Raw genomic sequence first — 22,829 nt, 5'->3', positions numbered from 1 at the left:
TCATTCGAGAAACAAATTTAATAGATCAATTATTTAAGATTGAAATTGTACGAAAGTAATTGATTCAGTATAATTTAATATGGCATTAAGCTTATTCTTATCAAGCTTATTAATCCTTTCTGTACTAATTGTCAGATTCAGCACATGTGTGAAAATCGTCCAGTCACATTTATTGTGTTTCATATCATCGATCGTTTCAACACCCATAGCGCTCAAATCTGGTTAATATACACAAGAAAAATTTTCTATAACCAAAAAATCAACTACGCGCGCCAATGATTTCATTTTCTTTCCCTTCTTTCGTTGAACAAGTTAATTTCACCCGTGTGTTTTTATGCACTCACTGTACCACCATATTTCTCGTAGTATCCGTGATTCTCGTTCCGTTTCGTTCATTCGGTAGCCCATTAGCGTGTTCGTGGTACTTCTAGAAAAGCCAGGCATCGAAATACATTCGGTTGTTCGAAAAGTGATTTCGTTTTCCAAAATGGGGAATAGATAATTTAGTAAAATGTTTGTACACTCTAAAAAGATCGTGTTTCATCTTCACCGAAAAAAACGTTATCCAAGATGAAGAATATATAATTCGATAAAATGTTTGTACACTCTAAAAAAATCTTGTTTCATTTTCACCAAAAAAAAAAAAAATAAAAAACGAAATGACTTTTCGAACAACCCAACGGAATCGGTTTCTATCGATTAATTACCACGAATCCCGATCAATGCAACAAAGTGTCACGTACCACGCGCGTTAGAACGAAATACAGAAAAGTAAAAACACCTAACTGAGATGTTCCTTGCGCAAATGGTGTTGAGTATAGCATATCGCGTATAATGAAATTGCCGTCAAATTTATATGTAAATGAATTTATGTAATGAATATTTCTTCTGCATAATGCGAACAGGCTGTGTACGCAACGAGCGTATACTGTAAGAAATTATTACCATTTTTTAACATCGTGTTAACTATATCGTATCGATGTGCTTTGAATTATAGATCGTGTGGCATTAGTTTCATCCGCTATACCTGGATGCACTGCCTGTAGGCACGGTGGAAGCCCCATATATTCCGACGGTAAGGCTTTTCAGAAATTAGCTAGTTATTAAATACCGGTATTATCGTTTGTAATAACTTACGGTACACGCTAAAGTATTTATAGACACGTGAGTTTTAGCTTTCCCTAAATCTATAACAGAAAATCAATGAAACGTGCCGTTGGCTTAGTTACACTTAACCGCACCTCCACCGTTTTGAGTATAAGAATAAAACTTTCGGGAAAATTTCAGAAATTACGTAAACGTGAAATCGTTCGCCAAACGAAACATCATTGTTCGTATATTTCACAATACTTTAAATCGAATGCTCGAGAGGTGTACAGTCGAAAGGAAAAAAGAATCGACTCGAGAGATCCCTACCACTCGGAGAACTCGAATGCACGATAACAATTCATTACTCTGTGTGACAACAAGTATTAATTTTAATAATTAACCATCGATACATCAATGCATTATTTGACGCTTTCAGATTCTCAAGAAACAATTATTCTCCATTAAAATACATTACTTACAAATAATAAACAAGAAACAAATTATTAGACAATTCGTACGAAATAAAATATTGAAATATATTAATTTGTTACGAATGAAACAATATTCGTGTCGTTTACTATTTTAAATATTTGACAACAAGTTGACCGAAACAAGTATTAATTTTAACAATTATCGATAATTTATACATTATTTAACATTAATGTATCGATACATTAATACATTACTTAACGCTTTTCAGATTCTCAAGAAACGATTATTCTCCATTAAAATACACTACTTACAAATAATAAATAAACAAATTATTAGGCAATTCGTACGAAAGAAAATGTTGAAATATATCGAAGTAATTTGTCACGAATGAAACAATATTCGTGTCGTTTACAATTTCAAATATTTCACAAAAATTGATTCAAGCGACGGGAGCTCGCTCTCTAAAATATTGTTCGATCGCGTTAAAATTCAGTTCGGGATGAGAAGGGTGAGAGAGTGGGGGGATTCACGTGGTCGTGTAACTTCTCCCATCGCGCGAGTCGATGCTTTCTTCGATCCGACTATAGTGTCGAAGCAGAGATAAAAATAGCTCGCTTCGTAAAGTCGTCCAGGAAATTCCTGGGTTCGTTTACTCGGTAGATTCCCCTTCCAAGCTTTTCCTCCGTTACGGCGTCGCCTCTAGCGACCTTCACCTCGAGGAACGAACGAAAGGGAGGAAAAACCTCGTGCTGGAAAGGTGGAGAGGGAGAAAGTTTCGAGGCGGAGGTCAAGCGCTTCTTCGAGAATTAAACTGGAAGGGGAAACGGATCCCGTTAGATCAGACGACGCTAGTTAATCGGTGTCCTCTTGTCGGTGAATGATCGAACTTTTACACGGCCGAAGATACAAATTTTCGTCCACCGTTACGAATATAGTTATCGTACACTCGACGGATCGCGACGGATTTATTTTCATCTAAATTGCTCCGTACGGGCAACCGAACGAAGGAATCTCGTTAAACGGAAACGTGTAAAGAATGTAGACCCGTTTCGAGTTGTCCAATTACTTCGTATCGATTAACAGTAATTTCTTTTTTTTTTAACATTAATGTCGTAACTTCGATTGAAAAGAAACAAGAACGTTGAATGTAATGCACGAAGCTTGTTTTTTCAGATTTAACCACCATGTTGGATTAAAATTTGAGGCCCCTTTTTCATTCCTTCGATAGGAAATTTCGTTCGTCTTCGAAACGATCTAGAGTAACGCGAAGGTTGGAAGAAGTATACGCGAACTATGAAAAACGAAGGTAGAACTATTGAACTTGCAAACGTGTCGATTTTTGTTCGTCTGTATTATATTTTAGATAACTGTATAAATAGAAGTACGCTCGCTAGAACACGATGGATACTGTTGCGCGTTATGTAATTTCAAAGATGGCCAATCTGAAATGGTCGAAGGAGTTAAATAAAGATTTGCCCGGTAAGACGGACCGTCTTAATATCGCGTTATAAAGATTTCCTTGCGCAACAGGCGACGCAATTGTAATTACTTATTTTTAGATGGGGATACTATATGTTTCGAGTAACTGTGTTAGCATCGTAATACAAGTGTATCTTCTTACCGTAATGTCCATTATTGCGAGTAGGGCGTGGAGTATACTACAAATTGCGAGGCAAAGGTCACTAGCCTGCCAGGCATAAACCATCCGCTCGTTTATGACACCGGTCGTGGCAATCATAATTTCCAACCCCGTCACTTTGTGGCTGTACGATCAACTTTATAAATCAGATGTTTCCGTATGAAAAGTTTTATCGTGGGCCCGATTCGAGCATCCCTTCGTTTTCGTTTTGCACGGGTTGCCTCGGTAATTATAGTACAACCAGGAAGTGGGTGATTCTTCGTGTAAAAACAAATCGAAAATCTGGAATAATATTTTTCCCTACGACCTTCCGTTATGGAAAGAAACAACTTTGAAAATCTACGGGGTACGGTTGCACTTGGATCATCGGATCTCTCGAACATACTCGAAGCATATATTATACAAGAAACGTGTAAAGCGTTTTGAACACTTTTTTTTTTTTTAGTAAAATTAATCACAAAGGGTGACTTAACGGAACTATTCTAATTAAAGTGTGTATGGAGATTTTATACATCAAGGCTACGTTTCGTACAAGTATACATTTTGTACGATTTAACGATGATATTAAATTTCCCATCGGTTACGAGAATAAGTTTTCTCGTTGTGGAAGTCATTGGTCCGTATCGTTCTGTTTTTATTATCTCTTGCTAGTAGCGATTCGATTTCAAAGATAATAAAATTACTCGTCCGTTGCAAGAAACTTTCGAATAATTATAAGGTCGTGAAAAGTGTGACAGGTGTGACCCACTTCGAATCACGGTTAGCTTTGCAAAGTAATTGTGTCGCTTGTTAATGGGTAATTTTATCCAGGTAGTTTACAAACAATTCTCCGAAGATTGTTCCTATCGGGCACCTAAATACGACAAAGCTTAACGAGCAAGTTAAATTACCGATACATCTGTATATTTCAATAATTTTAAATAATCTTACACAATATTCAACTCGTAACAATCGTTTAAAGCTTTGTTTAATATCTTGAAAGTCGATACGACTCTTGATAAATGTGAACGGTGCAAATTACACTAACGATAAGTGATAGTACAATTTGCAAATGCGCCAATTTTATGCTTTATCTTTTTCCGTGATGTATGAATATGTACAGAGATAAACAATTGACGTACACCGAGACTGAAAGAATACCAATAAATGTGCGAAGAAATATGTTTACTGTTGAAAACAATCACGGTCTGTTGCTTGACCGGTAAAACAAGCGGATATATAGTACTTTCATCATTACCGGAAATTAAAAACAAGTGCCGATAGAGCGTGAATCTAGATAACGAATCTTCACCTAGTTTTTAAATCTAAATGTTTTCCGTGTGAATTATAAAATGTATAAATACAGAAGAGACAGGTTACTTCGATCGTTATTTCTCTACCAATTTTCGAAGAACACTTTAGATATTTTAAACGGAGTGCACAATACTGTGTACTCGAATTCGAGTGAACAGAAAATTCTGATCGAGTAAATGTTAGAACGATCAATTATGGAAATAATCACGAAAATTTCCTCTGTGTAAGATCACGTTACATAAACAAAGACATTTACGAGTGAATATTGTAATGTTCCTCGGAACATAACTGTCGACGCAATTATTACGATTTTCTACTTTTATCTGCCCATCTTTCTATACCGTGAATCACAGTACCTAATTATCGCAAGAAAAAGAAAAATCAAACGTAATTTATCAATACTGAAAAGGTTTCACGTAATCGTGAACGATACAATTTCTGTTCCACGAATTTCAACCTTTAAAATTCTTTTTACTACGTATATTTCTTCTTTAATCCCAGCGTTACTCATTCGTGTTTGTTTATTGCAGAGAAATATTGTAGTGGAAAAATTATACGTTCGCAAGTTAGGCGATTACTTATCTCTCGGTGTTATTTACGAATGCTAGAACTCGGAGGTGATCCGTATTTGTAACCGTTAAGAGTAAAACGAACAGTATTGATAATTTTAGTTACAATAATAGCATTATGTTCTACGAGAGATTCAATTAACGATACGTATGTATTTTGCAGATGTTCACGGACCAATGGAGACGTTCGTTTTGCCACCCGGCATGTACTTAAGGCCAGAAGACGCAGGAAACTTATACACAACACTGTCGGCAAATCCGAATGTATTTTTTCAACGAGCAGCTCATCCAGGGATGATGTATTGATAACATCCTGGATACTCTTTCACGCAAATGTCCGCGGATTTGATAAGAGAACTCCAGTCCTACATTCTTAGATTAGATAGCCACGAAACTACCGACTACATTTTCCGTTTGTTTGTCTTGTTATTGTAAATAATAATACAAGCGAGTGTCGCTGACAGACTTTAGCGTTTCTTTGTAGCGGCGGTGCTCGATTATTTCGATAACAAATCAAACGATAACAGCTGGAAGAGAATTTCGCAAAAATTTATAATAAAGGTACGACATTTTTTATAATCCTTTATTTTTCTTTCCACAACGTATTATATACATTTATTTCACTCTCCGTCGCTTGTACGTTAGTTAAGATTTTAACGGAAGCCGAACAACGTTAACCCAGTACCAGAATATTTGTTTCAACACGATTTGTCTACACTGAATACGATACGGATTTAGAATGCTTTTTGAATGATTGAAAATAAAAGACAAGATCTTCTTACGGTTCGTAATTTACAACGTGCAAAAAAAAGAAAAAAAGAATTGTACAACTTGAAATGTTGTACAAGACCTTCTCGTAAATGATTTTCAACGCCAAAGAATTTTTTTTATTTTTTAATATAAATATAGAAAGTACCGTAAGTACAAATTTAAAACACAGTTACTGTTATTGATTATCAAATTATTATATAAATTAAAATGAATTCTTTACGAGCAATATCACTTCGTTGCATTAGATGAGATTTTTTCAAATAAATTCTTTGAAGCAGTTTAAACGAATATTAAAATTCAGAGAAGGCTATAATTGGAAAAAAATTAAATTCAAAATGTTTATCTTTGTCATTTTTAAATTCAAGGTTCGTTTGTATTGTACTTTCTATTTATTAGGAGACATCCGGTATATTATTTACTTTAACGATAAGAACTATTTTTAAAGAATGCATTAGGAAAAATGTTATTGCTTTCTACTTATCTATCAATGAGTCATTGACAATTGATTTTAATCTTGCCAGTGCTTTTATTCAGGAGTATTCAGTTTTAAAATGCACTGCATAGTGCATGTGTGATATATTTCAATTTTTGTGACTTAAGTTAATACATAAGTGTTTATAAACAATGAAACTACATTTTTAGAGAAGTTTTATATCGATACTATTATCATTTTTTCCTATATACATTTGCCATAATTATTATCTTTCAAAAAATAAATTAAAAAGAAATATTTCTTTCATTCTATTCATTATCCGAGTTAAAAAGGAATTTATTTAATGCACTATAAGAAAATAAAGGAAAAAGGTTTGTTATCAAATATTGTTTTTTATTAACATTGAAGAGGCAGAGTCTATACACAACTGCTTAAGAAATAGATTAGGGCACCGTTCATACTTACTACTTCACTATCTAGAGGTGATTATACATTTGCGTAGTTACATATTCGGTACATAGTAAACGACAGGTTGCTCCTTTGACGTCACGTGGCGACAGCTGTCAATAGTATAGTTCTTTGAATAGCTGCTCTGATGTACAGTAAAAAGAGAAACCCCGTAGTCTCCGTAAAATATCCAGTTAACGGTCCAAATATAATTCTTCAATGAGAATTGACGACTGTCAGATCATTCAGTCACGCGTTGGCATTATGAACAATATCTTTTAACCTAAAAAATATGTTTGCAAACACTTTGCACAGTCACCCTAGTACTTATAACCTGCCCTCAAATACTAATATAGTTGCGTAAATTTTTGGTGAAATCATTTTACAAAATACACTGTAGTGTCTTAGAAATGGCCGACAAATTGGAACATCTTAGGTAAGTGAATATACTATCGAATTTTTTTTCTTTTACCATATGCCTGTTTTAATCAATATTCTTTAAGTAACTTCAAATGGACTTTCATCTTGGTCCTTTATGTTCAAAACATGAATGATAAATTAAAATTGTAATGACAAGTAAAAAGTGCCTTTCTGTTTTATGCTATTTTAAATATTATTTACATTTTACAATTTATTGTATATTTTATTATATACGTTACATTAGTAAATATGGTATATATATTTTAGAATCTACTTTGTCACGTGGAACGTGGCAACTAAACATCCGGAACAGAATTTAAGTCAACTCCTCGATGTTACTCATAGTAAAGCATCGAGAACATTACCAGATTTATATTTTATTGGGTACTTATACAATATAAAAAAATACAATTATGCGAAAAAGCAATTGAACTTATAAATTATGTTAGATTGCAGGAAGTCAAAGCTCAACCACAGAATATAGTATTAGACATGTTTTTTGAAGATCCATGGTCTAAATCTTTTAGGTGGGCATATTAAACATTTAAAACATTGTAACAACAAATTAAATTTCACATAAGAGTTTCAATAATAATTAATACTTTGAAAGAAATTCTCATGTATGAAATTTTTCTAGGGACATATTGAAAAAATATGATTATGTAAAAATACGTACTCAACGTTTACAGGGTCTTGTTTTAAATGCTTTTTGCTTAAGAAAGCATATTACGCACTTAAGATTTATCGAAGCACAATACACAAGGACAGGGTTTGGAGGCATGTGGGTAAGAGAATATTTTAATTATATAAACCTTTTTGTAATCTCCCAAATAAGAAACGTGTTTTTTATAGGGCAACAAAGGTGCAGTCAGTATAAGACTGAACATATATGGAATCAGTATGTGTATTGTAAATACACACTTGACGCCTCATGATCATTTGCTGGCAGACAGAATTATGGATTATAATACAATACTTACAAATCATAGCTTTACTTTTTCAGACACTTCAAAAATATTATATCACGAGTATGTATACATTCTTAATAAATTTATTCTATATGGAACAGGTAATAGACGTCAAACAGACTATATTATCAAAATTGTTTTAGACATATAAAAAATATTTAAGGTAAAATGTAAGGTTTTAGATACTATTCTAATCTTACCAATATTCATGTTTGAATACTTTCTTTCAAATAAACTTCATTTGAGGTATATTAACTTTAAGTATGCCAATTACTATGTGTACACGTGTTACACTTTTTTTCACATCTTGAACAGTTTTGACAATGTAGTACGTTTGAGATCCATAAGACAACATGTATATCTATTCAAATAATAACTTTCTATGCAGCTATGTATTTTGGATCGGTGATTTAAATTTTCGATTAAATGGAAATTTAACTGCTACGGAGATTGATGAATTGGTTAAACATAATGAATTAAAATGCTTGCTGGAGAAAGATCAACTGACAGCGGTGATGAAAAATGGCGAGGCATTTGCTGAGTTGAATGAAAATGCTATTACATTTCCTCCAACTTATAAATATGAATTTGCTTCGCAGGATTTTGATCTCAAGTAAGATAAGTTTCTTATTTTTATAATACTTATCCAATATTATAATATTGAATATTAGTTCTTTTAATTAAAAATTTGTCAAACAGGCGTAGACCTTCTTGGCCTGATAGAATTTTGTACAAAGTAAATGCAGATGTTTACGACGATGTTAGGCTTAATGCTATACAGCATAATTATAAAAGTCATTCCAGTTATATACAATCAGACCATAAACCTGTCACAGGAGAGTTCGATATTGTTGTAAGATACTTTTTATGGAACATAAAATAGTCCAAATGAACGAGAGTTCATTTATTAAATAAATGTAATAATTCGATATGTAGGTCAGGTCTGAAATAAAAGATCACGGTGTAGAGTTCCAACCGGTAACGCAATGGTTCATAGATGAAGAAAATTCTGTATCATATAAATTGTTGGGAGATGCTAAACCCGCTAGTGGTGATTGGGTAGGTCTTTTCCATAATGAATTTTCTAGCTTGGATGAATATATCGTCTATGAGTATGTAAATCGAGGTAAGAGTCTGTTTTAATAAAATTTTGCACACGTCTACCAAATTTCATCTTAGATAGGTATATCTTCATGACGAATGAATAATAAAAATTCCAATTTAGGTAAAGCATCTCTAGTACCTTTTGAACCTTATGCAATCACGGAACGAATTTACTTTAGTGATACAGCTCTTCGTTCGCCGGGAATGTATCGCTTAGTATATGTTGCTCAACGGGGGAATCTAGTTGGAATTTTAGGTATTAGTCCATCATTTCCAGGACATCATAGACCTGCCTGATAAATTTTGCTTTATTTGTTCTATATAATCGCGATAGACTGTTAATGTGTTATAAGTAAGTCAATACACCTGCAACATGTGCATCTTTACTGAGCACATTCCCGTAATAATTGAACGCTTTTATGGAGTCATTTTTAGTTATTTTCTTCGACGTTTTAAGGTCCTTTGAGATCCATCATTTTTTATTGCTTCATTATGGTACTTACAAAGAATTGGGGTAGTCTTTTATATTCATATTTATGTTTTGCTTTGAAATTTTTACAAGAATCTATTAAACGTTTTTAATTTATTGTAATTCAGTAATGGAAGTATAATAATATATATGTATAATGTACATCAGAGGACCACAAAGGGATTAGGTGGGATACTATTATATTTTACAGCATGATACTTACAAAAATACCGTAATATTTTATGAGCTAGAACAAAATAATTTACGAACGTCATGTTACGTACGGTTTCTTTATCAGGGTTCAAAAAATACTTTTGGTACCTGGTTTCTCTTGTCGAACTATTATCAAATCTAATACGATTTGTGCACCTGACGTATTAGCGAATTCGTAGATAAGAATTGATTGTTAATTTAAATTCCTTTCGACTGAATTGGAAAATTGTTGCGACGATTTGGTTGTACAAATTTGCAGATTTTTATTTTTATAGTGCGATAAAAACTCAAGAAAAACGAACAAATATACACTGTGGTATAAAAGGGTATGCAAATAAAGAATAATATTTTTTACTTGTTAGACATATTATTTTATCCTATGTCGCGAAATTATAACAACGGAAAGACAATTGAATATTTACAAGAAAACATTTATTCGATAAGTTAGATTTAGATAAATAACTTACGAGCTTTACAATAAATAATGTATCCTCTTTTTGTGGTACTACAATTACAAAATGCGGGACAGAATATCTTTGTCTGTAATTATGAAATAATTTATTAATAATATAAATAAATAATACGGAATTACTGTAACGGATGATAAGGTATACAATATTAGTGTACAAACATGTGGCTTTAAAATGGATATTAAGCTCTTCGAAAATTATGTTTAGTAAAATACAAAATGTACATTTAATGCTTAAAATACTTATAAACAAGATAACATTCAGTATGATGTGACACCTTTACAACAATATGATTCCTGTCGTTAATATCGCTTCGCGTTTTAGCCAGAATATTGTGATAACGCTGTATTTTATTAAAAAAAAAAAAAAAAAAAAAAAAAACTACTCGATGTATCTTATGAATGAAAAACGAAACAAGTAATACTAAGTGTTTTTAACTAACGATATGTCATGTACTCGCGTAGACGATTGTGTATTTAGAAATCGTAAAAAAAATACTTTAATATTACTTGCAGGATTCGTAGAATGTAAATGTTCAATCTAAGGTCACAATACAGCCTATCCTGTTTCTCACTGTTACGCAATCGGTATACAGGCACCACAACTTGCACGTACCATTGTAAAACGAGTTGCAGACGTTTTTATATAATCAGACATTCCCGAGAAACATGCTATTTTTGTCCGAAAACACGAATGTCTCCGTAAAGTAGCATGAATTCATTTTAAACGCAGTTTCGAGTCCGAGGTACCATTTGATCTATAAAATCAGATCTGGACTTTTCAAAAAATAACGTTGAGTCGTCAATTTTTATTTTTATTTTTATTTTCTTTTTTTCAATATCCGAACACTGTTCTGCGTATATAAAAGCGATACGTGTAAATGGCAGGGCGTGTGACATCACAGCCGAAGTTCACGAAACATTAGCAAGCTTACGAGCTTCTCTTCATCGTTTACCTGGAATCTAAACGACGTAAGATTTCACACTTGTATAAAACCGCATCCGTATCGACCACGAATCGAATTTACGTTCGCATAGAATTATTTCGTGTGATTTTCAGCGAGAAATTAGGATCCTTGCTTACACAGGTTCGCTTTCTGAACGACGACGGGTCGCACATTTTTCTGTACAATGAATTATAAATATTCGTGTAAAATAATTGGCTCTCGTTAGAAGCGCACAGTCTTGAAGCGTGTTCGTAAAAATCGTCGAACCATGATTCGACTCGACGCTTTACGCGGAAGTCACACCGATAATGTATGTCTCTTCGAAGGAACTTTCAAGCAACTTTAGGCAGTATAGATTGGCAACGATCGAGATTGTTCGTTCACGGGATGATCGTTTGGCTCGATTGACGATCGCCGCTCAATATCGGAAGCAAACACAGGTCCATGCTACCGATTTCCGGTGTAACGGCGTTCACACCGCGTAGCTGTTGTATCCTGAGCCATACGTAGTACCTCTGCGGTCTCCTCAGCACGAACAGACCGAACACGAGAACACCTTGAAGAGCGTTCACAACGTCGAAAGTCGTCCACGAAGTGGGATCCCCGTTCACGAACCAGAATATCAGTTCCATCGTCCAATTGAGACCCATCAGGAAGAAAACGATCAAGCAGACCAACACGGTCCTCATTAGTCGTCGTAGGGAACAACGATCGCGACCATCCGACTCCGGATTCCCCGCTAGAAATCTCAGATCGAGATCCTTCTGGTATTTCGACAAATTGACGAACGTCAGAACGAAGAGAGCTATGTTCCCAAGCAGGAGCAATCCGACCGGCACGTAAAAGAACGGCATTGAATTATTGTCGGCTGAAAGACGAAAAAGAACAGAAACAAAGATAACATTAACGACGGTAGCTGATACATTGGAAACAGTATGGTAAGTAACGATCGATCTAACGAACGATGTTTCTCGGTGTTAGCAGCGAACGAGACGCGATTCGTGATACAATCGCAAAGAATGGTTTTTTCTCGCGAAACTGGTATTTTAACATTTATAACGAAAGAGAGCTGGTAGTTTGAAATTTTACTTGTCTCGTCGACGAAGATTTTTACAAACTCGTAGTCAGTGTTTGTCTGTTCTCCATTTTGTGTACGGTATTTTAAATTTTATAACGAAAGAGAGCTGGTAGTTTGAAATTTGACTTGTCTCGTCGACGAAGATTTTTACAAACTCGTAATCGGTATCTGTTCTCCATTTTGTGTACGGTATTTTAAAATTTATAACGAAAGAAAGTTGGTAGTTTGAAATTTGACTTGTCTCGTCGACGAAGATTTTTACCAACTCGTAGTTGGTATCTGTTCTTCATTTTGTTTACGATTAAGTGAACGATTATATGTAGATAAGTTGGTAAGTTGGGAAATATAATTTATAACGAGACTTTCTCAAGAATAGAGAAGAGAAAAATTCGTTGATCAGTTATTTTCTGTTCGATGATTCCAATAGTAAGTTTGAAAGTTTGTACAACGTTAAGAACGAAACATTTCTCATTTGCCTTCGTGTATAGCGCGTAAAGTAGAATCTAATTTGGAAAATTATTCACAGTGTTGTACACAGTTACTCTTTCTCGAGTTCGAGACAGTAAATATTAACAGTGGCGTAATTCAATTTCTTTTGGTTACTTTATCCTAATTGTATCTCTATAGAGTTATCGACGACGATTACGATGTAACTGCGTTTTGTAGAGAAGTTACAAGAGTAAGGCAAATATTTGTTGGTGAAGAGAGCTACGCGCTGAAGATTGAATTCTTATGCGTTTCGAAGAAACGATTATGAAATCAATTGGTGGATTAAAGCTTGAAGACATTAAAAAGCAGATGCGTTCGTTCAGTGTGCTCAATTCTTCACGACGAAAAATTTTTTAATTATTTTACTCTTGAACGAGTAAACGTAATGCAGAATTAAATTGCAATTTTCTTTCTCTTCCAGCTTACTTGTAAACATCGAACAAGTACAGTCCCCCGATGATTCGAAATAAAATAATATTATTAAATAAATTCGACAGTTACTTTGGTAAAAGTAATAGACGATTCTTGAATGTTGAATAGGTTTTCATGTAAGAACTAAAAAAAAAGACATTAAAACGCATATGCGTTCGTTCAGTGTGCACAATTCTTCACGAAGAAATTTTTTTAATTATTTTGCCCTTGAACGAGTAAACGTAATGCAGAATTAAATTGCAATTTTCTTTCTCTTCCAGCTTATTTGTAAATATCGAACAAGTACAGCCCCCCGATGATTCGAAATAAAATAATATTATTAAATAAATTCGACAGTTACTTCGGTAAAAGTAATAGACGATTCTTGAATGTTGAATAGATCTTCGTGTAAGAATTAAAAAAAAACCTAAAGTTTTTCCCAGGCAAAGAATGAAATCACTGTGTCTTGGAAATGTGTTTCGGGAAGGGATCTTCTTGCACTCGAGTAGTATTCTCGGTAGCGTTGAATCGATCATTTTTCAGTTAAGAAAATCTATGTATTTCTTGGTATGACTAACGATCTTATTATGGGGATGTTTATCTCACGAGACCCCACGTCGTGTTTATGTAGCGTGTGACGTGGAAAGTAAAAGAAGTATACCGAGACAGAGTAAGAAAGATATTGGCTAAAATTAAAGTGAATAAAAGTGTTACGAAATCGGACGTTAAAAAAGTCTACTCCAAAGCACGATTCTTATTTGTTATCAACGACAGAGAAGCGTTCGAATTATATACGTATTTATTGTTACGATAAAGTTTTCTTTATCGTTGAGTCAGCTTCGGGTGGCGAAGAAGTGTAAATACCAAAATGGTAGAAACGTTTAAACGAATAGACATAACCGTGAAAAATTTACGACGATGAATACAAAACGAGAACTTAAAATTAATCGGAACGCGAATGGATAACTCGCTGGTTCGTTTCGTTTAAAATCTTTGCGTGTCGCTTTAATATTTATGTTTGTTTCTCTCCCGAAGAGCTGCCCTTAATATCGAAACATTGGTGTACAGCAATAACGAAAGCTCGTATACGGTATTATTGCTCTCAGCAACGATATAAATACGCGATCGTTTCGTCGTTTAATGCTATTGAAAAATTCAACTTGACTCACATTTGGACCAACAATCCTCAGCGAAGTTCAGCTTTACGTATGTCGCAGGTATCGTCGGGCCGACGTCCATAATCATCGAGACGAGGATAAGTATCAACGAGGGACCCCAACACCATAACGAGTACCAAAAGAATAACGTTCTCGGCTTCATCCTCTTGTACGTTTCACGATCCACGTGGCTACGTATCACCGACCACATTTCGATGCACATCGCATTTAGCCAGAAGAAACAAGCGATGAAGGAGAACTGGATGACGAATGCTGAAAAAGCAAATTGCTTTTTAATCGGTCCCGAATGAATACTGGCCTATCTTCGAAAGGAAGTACTCGTTACGTCGTGCTACTTTATAATGTACCATAAAGAATGCTGTACATGACGAAAGAAAGAATTCTGATCCGAAAACAAGAGCTCGACGAGCCTCGTATTGGACCAGTGTTCATTATTGCTCGAAAATAATGACAGGATCGTTTGGACAAGTTTATTCCTGGATAAAGTATCCAATACTTTGAATTTTAACTCTACGATGTGAAAATTACATACTCGGTAAGAAGAAAAACAAATCGTCGCGATTATTTAATACAGAGCGTCTCTTTAATCTCTTATTAATAATAATGGAATGAATTGCAAAGATGTTTCGCGCAAATAGAAGTTTCCAGATTTCCTTCTGTACAGTAACTCCTCGATAAAAGTCACAAATTCGGGTTCGTTTCGAGACTCTTAACGAGTAACGATATAATGTATAAATCACTAACGCAAACTAAGGATTTTCGTACTTTTCATTGTATCGATAGACCGGTGATACTTTCCGATCACTTTTAATTACATACTGTATGCAATCATTACTAACAAATTTTCAACTACGTTTAAAGAAAGATAGCTCGAAATTGGTCGTGTTTGGTCTCGTTCTCATCGTGAAAATCTCACCGATCGAACGATAATACTCTCCGCGAAGATATCGCGAAAATTGTAACAATTACAAAGCACGTGTAACGCGCAACTTATTATTTTATCTCACCCGCTCGATTGGACAACGCTCAGCTTCTATCGAAGATAAAAATCGCTACTTACCCCGCTTTCGAGGAAACGGTTCCGATTTTATTACCCGAAAGTAGAAAATGAGCGTGTCTTCGTTCACCTAACGTTAGAAACACGTTTTGTAAGACGATCTTACCTATGCTGGTACACGCCTGACTCGAGAAATGCGAACTGCCCAGTTGCATGATCGATAACGCGGTAAAAGCTAACGCCAAGCATCCACAGTAATGGCACAGTGTTCTCCCAAGTAAGTCCTGTAATTTCGGTGTGATCGAATACGCTACTATGGTGAGGATTAAAAATGGCACGGATATTAGGAGCCCGGTGGCGTAAATTATCACTCGGGACGAGGCGATCACTATTTTGTCCTCTGAAACAAATGATTATTGTTAACGTTAGCGCGTTATGAAACGCTGTCGTTCTTTGAAACGATCGAATTTTAACGTTTACCTTCGTCGAAGCATACGAAAGTTTTCAGCCCCACACCTGGAACAATTTCCATGCAGTAATCGACACCGTGCGTCAACATCGACGGAACGTGACTCGGGGCGAATACAGATCCGTTTAACAATAAATAATTTTCATCCTCCTTGTTCTCCTCCGGATCCAAAATGTACCTGAAACGAGAAATTCATTTTATTCGACGAACGAAATTGTTTCGTTTCTTCTCTCGTGTTGAATATTCCCGCGTGAAGGTAACATGTACAGTACGAAGCTGGAGAAAATGCACCTGGATGGAATTCGAAGTTAACAAAGTGTCTATGAAGTTTACAGAAGTCTGTAATCACTCAGGAGTGAATGAGAACGAAAAAAAGAAGTGCACGAAAGGAACGAGAACAATAATTTGAGAGAAATAATTTGCCAAAATGCACTTGGATGGAATTTAAAGTTGACAAAGTGTCTATGAAGTTTATAGAAGTCTGTAATCACTCAGAAGTGAATGAGAACGAAAAGAAGAAATGCACGAAAGAAACGAGAACAATAATTTGAGAGAAACAATTTGCCAAGTATTGAAATACGTTGATACGAACAACGGATAATGTTGTTCGTGAGAATGGCGAAACGATGAACAGTTTCTGTCAGGTTTATCGGTTCGATATTTAAGAAGATACAAGAAACTAACATTTCGAGATTTTCATTCAATGTTATACAACACCGACACGGGTCATTTCCATGATCGACGAGATAATGTAGTCGTTGTATCGTAGGCTTTCCATTCATTGAGTATTCATTAACACTGGCTCACCTTTTGTATTTACAAGGCTCTCCGACGATCGCAACGAACGCGTCTCGTTGTTCACCGGGTACCACGACGCCACTTTTGTTGAAGTCACAGAACAGTGGTGTGAAGTTTTCGTCGATCGTGGAATCGTAAGGTGTGCAAACCGCGTTACGGGTTTGATTTTTCACGAAAACTTCGCCCTTCGGGCAACATTTCCCCACCACTGGTAAATCCTTGTACTCTCCCGGTATTTCCGTCTTGTTTTGCTGCAAAGTAAACGATAAACGATGCGTTCGCGTAAATCTGATAAAAGAAGAAAAAAAAAAAAAAAGGAATAAACGTCGGGGAAGTGTAAAATTCTTGCATAAAAGAACAGTGTCGAGCAACGTGCGATCGAACCGACGATTAACAATTACGATTATAGTTTAATCGAGTGAGCGATCGTCGATTAGGAACGCGCATCGACTATTGTGATCATTGTACTCTACACATGTCTACGCTCTTCGGTCGTATACGACTGAATCATTGATCTCTAATCACGGTACGATGACAATTGGAATAGTAAGTCGGTAGTGAAAAAATTAACGAACGTTCAGATATCATTCATTGGACGATTACGTATAATCGATTCACGATTACGGATTACAAATATTAGTCGCTACGATGAATTTATCGATGAATCCCGACGATGATTAATTGATTTACGATCGGTGTTGTCTCGTTTACTCTCGTTAATCGAATATAAACGTAATCGATTGTTCAACTGTACGCAAGATTGATCCGGGAATAATTAAATCGATCTAGCGTACGATGAATTATGAGGAATCTATAATGAAACAACGATGGAACGAATTTTGAAAGATGCTTTAATGATTGGATTTTTAGGCGATAATTAAATTCACGTTTCTGTAAGCTCGAAAACCTGCTATTGAATATTATTAAAGAAAAATATTTACGAATTCCTTGCTGACAATGTACAACGAGGAAACGTGGAAGCAGAAGATACAAGGTGTATATTTGAATATTCAAATTTTTATTACTTCGCTTTCCTTGGAATAATCTTCCATGTATCTCTTTAATCGCTGTACAGCGATGTCGTGACATTTGATGAAGTTGCCATCGATAAACGGTTCAGTTTAAAAACCGCTCGAAATCGGACTCGTATCGTAAAAGAAAATTTTTTTCATTTTCGATCGACTCGAAACTCGATCGATTTTTTTACCGAACGCGACAAATTATCGAATGTAGTAATGCACGTGGCTGTCGAAATATTCTAACAATGTTGAGAACCAAACGTAAGACCGCTAGAGCCAGTAGATTTAGCGATGTTTAATTCGACGAATTCTATCGATAAATCAAACGAATCGGAACTTTATCTCGTTTCGTGAAGTGTAGTTTAAAACCGAGGATCGTTCTTTCTCGTTATTGTATACCGTCTTTCGCTCGATAATCGATTATAAACACAGGTGTTTATAATGTAGCTCTTAATCGTCGAACGACCACGCCCGAGTTAACTCGGCCACTTAATCCCCGGAAATCAAATGTCGACGATCGATATAAGAAAATTCAATTTCACAAGAGAAACGTTCAAATATACCTCCGCGATCGTCGCTGAGTTGCGAGAAATAGAAAATGTGTTTCGAATGATCGATTGCTGAAAAACTTCAACACGTGAAAATCGAAGAAATGAAAATCGATCGATTTAACCGAAGAAATTAACGCGAGAGACGATTGAAATTCTATTATTTACGATAAACATTGTCCGAAAGATAGTTAATCGAAATTCTACTATAATAATCGATACGTGTGAAGCACATATTCCGGCGAATAGATACAGTTATCGGGATAGAAGCATACGTCGAACAATGCTAATTAATTCAACGGATTGGAAGTCCAGGTTTTTCCTGGTCGCACAGTGTGACGACAATAATAATGTCATAATCGTTCGTAATGTTCGAGTTACATTTTTAGAACTGGATGTTACACGGGAATCCTGAATGCTTTCAGTGATAGACGTAAATGGATAGGGAGAACTCTAAAAATAATCCTGTAAACACACAAGTGCCTATATTTAACGCGTTTTATGGAAACGCAATTGTATCTGTTCCATTTGAGACGGGGATATTTTTTTTTTAATTCAACGTACGTGCACCTAAACTAACTTTCTCCGTGACGATACTACGAAACACGTTCCAGATAGGTACATAAAACTCTCCCTCTTCGAAATATTAAAATCTGATCGAACGTTATTGAAGTTATTCGTCACTTGCATTGTTGTCTTCTAACATCATGCTCTGATTCAGCGACGGGCACATTTTTGTCTCGATAACGGATAACGGATAACGTTCCATTTGAAAGTCACGAATAAATATTTACCTAGATAAGAGTTTGTCCTACGGTTTATTCCATTAAGAGCTATTTCGAATTGCGCGAATAGGCATTTATTCGTTATGCAAACGACCGAGCTAAACTTTTGCGTACAGGTGTACCACGGGTTTCTCGTGTGCATTTATACGGTATAAATCTGATATTTCTTAACGAATGCGGTACAGTTGAATCTTTCGGGGTATATTGTTCACTCGAAGCGAGTGTGTGTAATTTGTGCGCGATACATTGACCGTGTGCGGTTTCTTTCGGAGCAAGTGGTTTTCCACGTTCGATTCGGTGGGTGTGTGATTTTTTCACAAATTGTGGACAATTTTTTGCACGAGACAGACACGGTGTCTTTCGAAGTAAATTGAAAATCACGGTACGTGTGATATTTTTCTATATACGAAATTCAATGGTCTTGGTATCGTTAAAGGTAAGTGATCTGATTGCAATGTGTACGATTTTTGTACGATACACGGTACACGATAAACTATGATTTTTCTAAATGAGAAAAAAATTCATTCTCCCCACAAAAACCACGCACTTCGAAACAACACGTAACGTTCTCCGTGCGCACACTGTGACATCGGTCGTACAGATTCTCTCTCAAAAAAAAAAAAGAAAAAGAAATACCAAACAAAAGATTAGCTCGCGAACAAAAGTTGCTCTCTATCTCGATTCGTTATCCAGATAAAAGCGTCCTCCGCGCTTTGAATTCGAGTAAAAAGTGTCTCGACACGACTGAAAAAAAAAAGAAGAAAAGAAAGAAACAATTTTTTCGTTTGAAATCGCAGCTAATCCCCATTTCGCTATCCGAGATTATTCATCTTTTATCCGATTGTTGTATTATACTCGCACGTACCAGCGGAATCACGTGTATAGTTGACGTCCCGTTGTTCACGAGGGCGTTGGAAATCGCCAGTTTGCAAACGAGAATCTGCAGCAACATTAAAAGTCTTTCGGTGTTTCCAGACATCTTTCCCCGAAATCTGTTTATAGGATCTACAAACAAAAAAACTGTCGTAAAATGCTTGCAACGGTATCCAAATGTTTGGAAAGAGGACTCCACGGCTTCCTGTCTCTCGGTTGCGCGCGCTATCACCTCGCCAACCTTCGTAAAAGTCCACCTTGAGTTTCGCGTATCGGTGATCCCCCGTGAACGATGATCTTTCAAGAGTCACGTGTCACTAACCGAACATCGAACATCGTTCCCAGCGTGTCGTGATCCGAGAACATCGTGCGTCTCCGTGTTAATCGGTCTCTCCTTTTTCGTCTGTTCACCCTGGTCGCTTACACACGAGATTCTTCGTATCTCGGTTTTATTACTCGTATTTTCGGCGTTCGTACAACTGTGTAATCGCCTCGAGAGCTCGTACTCGTCCCTTATATCCGAAATTTTTCGTATCTCGGTTTATTACTTGTATTCTCGGCGCCTTGGACAACGATGCAATCGCCTCGTGAGCGCTTACAACCGAGATTCTTCGTATCTCGGTTTATTACTCGTATTTTCGGCGTTCGTACAACTGTGTAATTGCCTCGAAAGCGCGTACTCGTCCCTTACATCCGAGATTTTTTGTATCGGTTTATTATTTGTATTTTTTGCGTCTGGACAATGATGCGCTTACAACCGAGATTCTTCGTATCTCGGTTTAATCATTTATACTTTCGGCGTTCGTACAACGATGTAATTGCTTCGAGAGCGTGTACTCGTCCCTTACATACGAAATTTTTCGTATCTCGGTTAATTATTTGTATTTTCGGCGCTTGGACAACGATGTAATCGTCTCGAGAACGCGTACTCGTCCCTTACATTCGAGAATCTTCGTATCTCGGTTTACTACTTGTATTTTCGGCGTTCGAACAACTATGTAATTGCCTCGAAAGCGCGTACTCGTCCCTTACATCCGAGATTCTTCGTATCTCGGTTAATTATTTGTATTTTCAACGCCTGGACAACGATGCAATCGCCTCGTGAGCGCTCACAACCGAGATTCTTCGTATCTCGGTTTTATCACTTGTATTTTCGGCGCCTGGACAACGATGTAATCGCCACGAGAGCGCGTAATCGTCTCGACGCGATTAAAATTTCTTCTCCGGATCCTCTTGGCGGGTACCGCGTGATCTCCCACTCCTCTGTACAATTTGGTCGATCGTTATCGAGGATCCACGTTACCGTGCACCTCGCGTCGTCCCAAGTGAATCCAATCAAGCAGATTCCCCGACGTTCGTTCGCGCGAGAGAGATTCGACTTATTTATAGAGAGATATTTCCTTGAAACATCCCGAGCTCTCTATCAGTTTTACCACCGTCTCGGTGATTATTTTCTCGCTATCGATTAAAGACCGAACGATGCGCGAGATAATAGAAATCTGTTAGACAAGTCCGTGACTCGATAAAAAAAAAAAAATATATATATATATATATATATACATGTATATATAAAATAACCCACTCTCTCGACTTCCTGGCGTGTACTGTCTCCGATCGAGAGTTCTCAACGTCTTCTGGACCTGCAACACGCGACAATTGCGTTACCCTGATTAAATCCATCGTAAATCCACGATCGATTTCGTCGATCGCGAAACGAATGTTTCCCGATCGCGATCTTCGTACGTCGTGTTTCCTTCAAATCTCTCCGATCGAATGAAGAAACTTATTCACGGTCCGGACAGACCCGAATATATTTGCATAGCGTGGATACGAATATTCGGTTGCAAAACGAGGATAACGAAACTAATGGGGAATATTTCAAGAAACGAAACGACGGTGGCTTCGATGAACGATCGGTCCCCTTGACCTACAAATTCCAGCCACTTCGACGACGAAATGAATTATACAAGTACCGGATCTTCGATCGTCCCGAATTGAGCATTGTTCGTCGTAAAATGAGTAACTTGCTCGGTGTCACAATAATCGCGACGTAACCACTTCTCGGGGTCCACGCTAGAACCGGGTAAAGAGCGATAGAATCTTTGTTACTTACTTCTTCAATTTTAGCTCTTTTTTTTTTCTTTTTTTTTTCCACGACACACGAGCGCAACGTTTAACGCAGAGTCGATTTCGTCACTGTTCAATTTTCGAACGATCCACGTTTATTGATTATAATTACCGGTTGGAGAACCCTACCGGTGAACCGGAACGAGGAACTATTTCGAAAGAGATGACGTTTCACAGATAAATTTCGTTTCGATTGCACTCTCTTGGTAGATCGTGTAACGACGAAAGCAATCTGAACGAAATTCACGCGGTTCACCGATCGACGTCCCGGAACACACTGACCATAGTCTTCGAGGTACGAGTCGCTTTATCTATCGTTGCACGATTACTCGCACGATGCATACATCGTCGAGGAGATTCAGTAGACAGGTGTCGTAATTACATTTCCTGCGATTGCTCTCGAAAGTAGGAGTGTTAAAAATCGTTTGCTTCGATTATATTAATTATTACGCACTCGTGGGAACGAGTCGTGTAATTTTGCATAGTCGAGGATCGAGTCGTTTAGACGAGGAACGTGGAACATTTTTTGGCGAGGTAGTTTATAGCGAAATTAATTTCGACTGTATTAAAAAGACGATCGAGCAGGTACGAAGTTCCCACTCGTTGAACTCTCTTTGGGCATAAAGACAGTTCGAGGTCTGGAATAAATACAGTGTTTAAAAAATTAGGAATAAATTAACGAATAACACTTCTCAACGTTCTTCTCTACTTGTGATTATTTCGATGATGAATGAAATTGAGAATCTTCTTCGGTCTTCGAGACAAATCGATGAGTATTAAATAAATATTGATTT

At 36.4% G+C, this 22,829-nt stretch overlaps 3 protein-coding genes across 16 annotated transcripts in view; 2 read left to right on the top strand and 1 right to left on the bottom strand.

Moving 5' to 3' along the window:
• The window catches only part of LOC143143655 (uncharacterized), a 35,865-nt gene extending 29,975 nt beyond the window's left edge, over positions 1–5,890 (top strand). For all 10 annotated transcript variants that reach the window (XM_076305166.1, XM_076305165.1, XM_076305167.1 and 7 more), the window contains 2 exons: positions 998–1,075; positions 5,186–5,890. In XM_076305166.1, the coding sequence (XP_076161281.1) occupies positions 998–1,075; positions 5,186–5,328 (221 nt within the window). In that variant the 3' untranslated portion in view covers positions 5,329–5,890. The remainder of the gene's footprint in view (positions 1–997; positions 1,076–5,185) is intronic.
• A 744-nt stretch (positions 5,891–6,634) lies between these two features.
• Positions 6,635–10,201, top strand: LOC143143215 (inositol polyphosphate 5-phosphatase K). The gene is made up of 9 exons (XM_076304237.1): positions 6,635–7,109; positions 7,361–7,477; positions 7,543–7,620; positions 7,731–7,878; positions 7,946–8,121; positions 8,450–8,674; positions 8,761–8,914; positions 8,998–9,187; positions 9,287–10,201. The coding sequence occupies exons 1-9, from the start codon at positions 7,084–7,086 to the stop codon at positions 9,460–9,462; spliced, it is 1,290 nt and encodes a 429-aa protein (XP_076160352.1). The 5' UTR covers positions 6,635–7,083; the 3' UTR covers positions 9,463–10,201.
• On the bottom strand, positions 9,831–22,499 carry LOC143143214 (G-protein coupled receptor Mth2). Of its 5 annotated transcripts, XM_076304233.1 has the most exons (8): positions 22,022–22,499; positions 21,491–21,548; positions 19,901–20,040; positions 16,693–16,934; positions 15,897–16,063; positions 15,583–15,816; positions 14,411–14,671; positions 9,831–12,131 (listed from the first exon to the last, which is right to left on the bottom strand). In XM_076304233.1, the coding sequence occupies exons 3-8, from the start codon at positions 20,012–20,014 to the stop codon at positions 11,644–11,646; spliced, it is 1,506 nt and encodes a 501-aa protein (XP_076160348.1). In that variant the 5' UTR covers positions 20,015–20,040; positions 21,491–21,548; positions 22,022–22,499; the 3' UTR covers positions 9,831–11,643. The 5 variants fall into 5 exon arrangements, with proteins under 5 accessions (XP_076160348.1, XP_076160351.1, XP_076160350.1 ...); XM_076304236.1 differs by lacking the exons at positions 21,491–21,548; positions 22,022–22,499 and adding an exon at positions 20,141–21,417; XM_076304235.1 differs by lacking the exons at positions 21,491–21,548; positions 22,022–22,499 and adding an exon at positions 20,150–21,417.
• Positions 22,500–22,829: the final 330 nt, after the last annotated feature.

Source organism: Ptiloglossa arizonensis, chromosome 2 (genome assembly GCF_051014685.1).
Source record: "Ptiloglossa arizonensis isolate GNS036 chromosome 2, iyPtiAriz1_principal, whole genome shotgun sequence".
In the NCBI taxonomy this organism is placed as follows: domain Eukaryota; kingdom Metazoa; phylum Arthropoda; class Insecta; order Hymenoptera; family Colletidae; genus Ptiloglossa; species Ptiloglossa arizonensis.
This window is presented reverse-complemented; position numbering and strand designations above follow the sequence as displayed.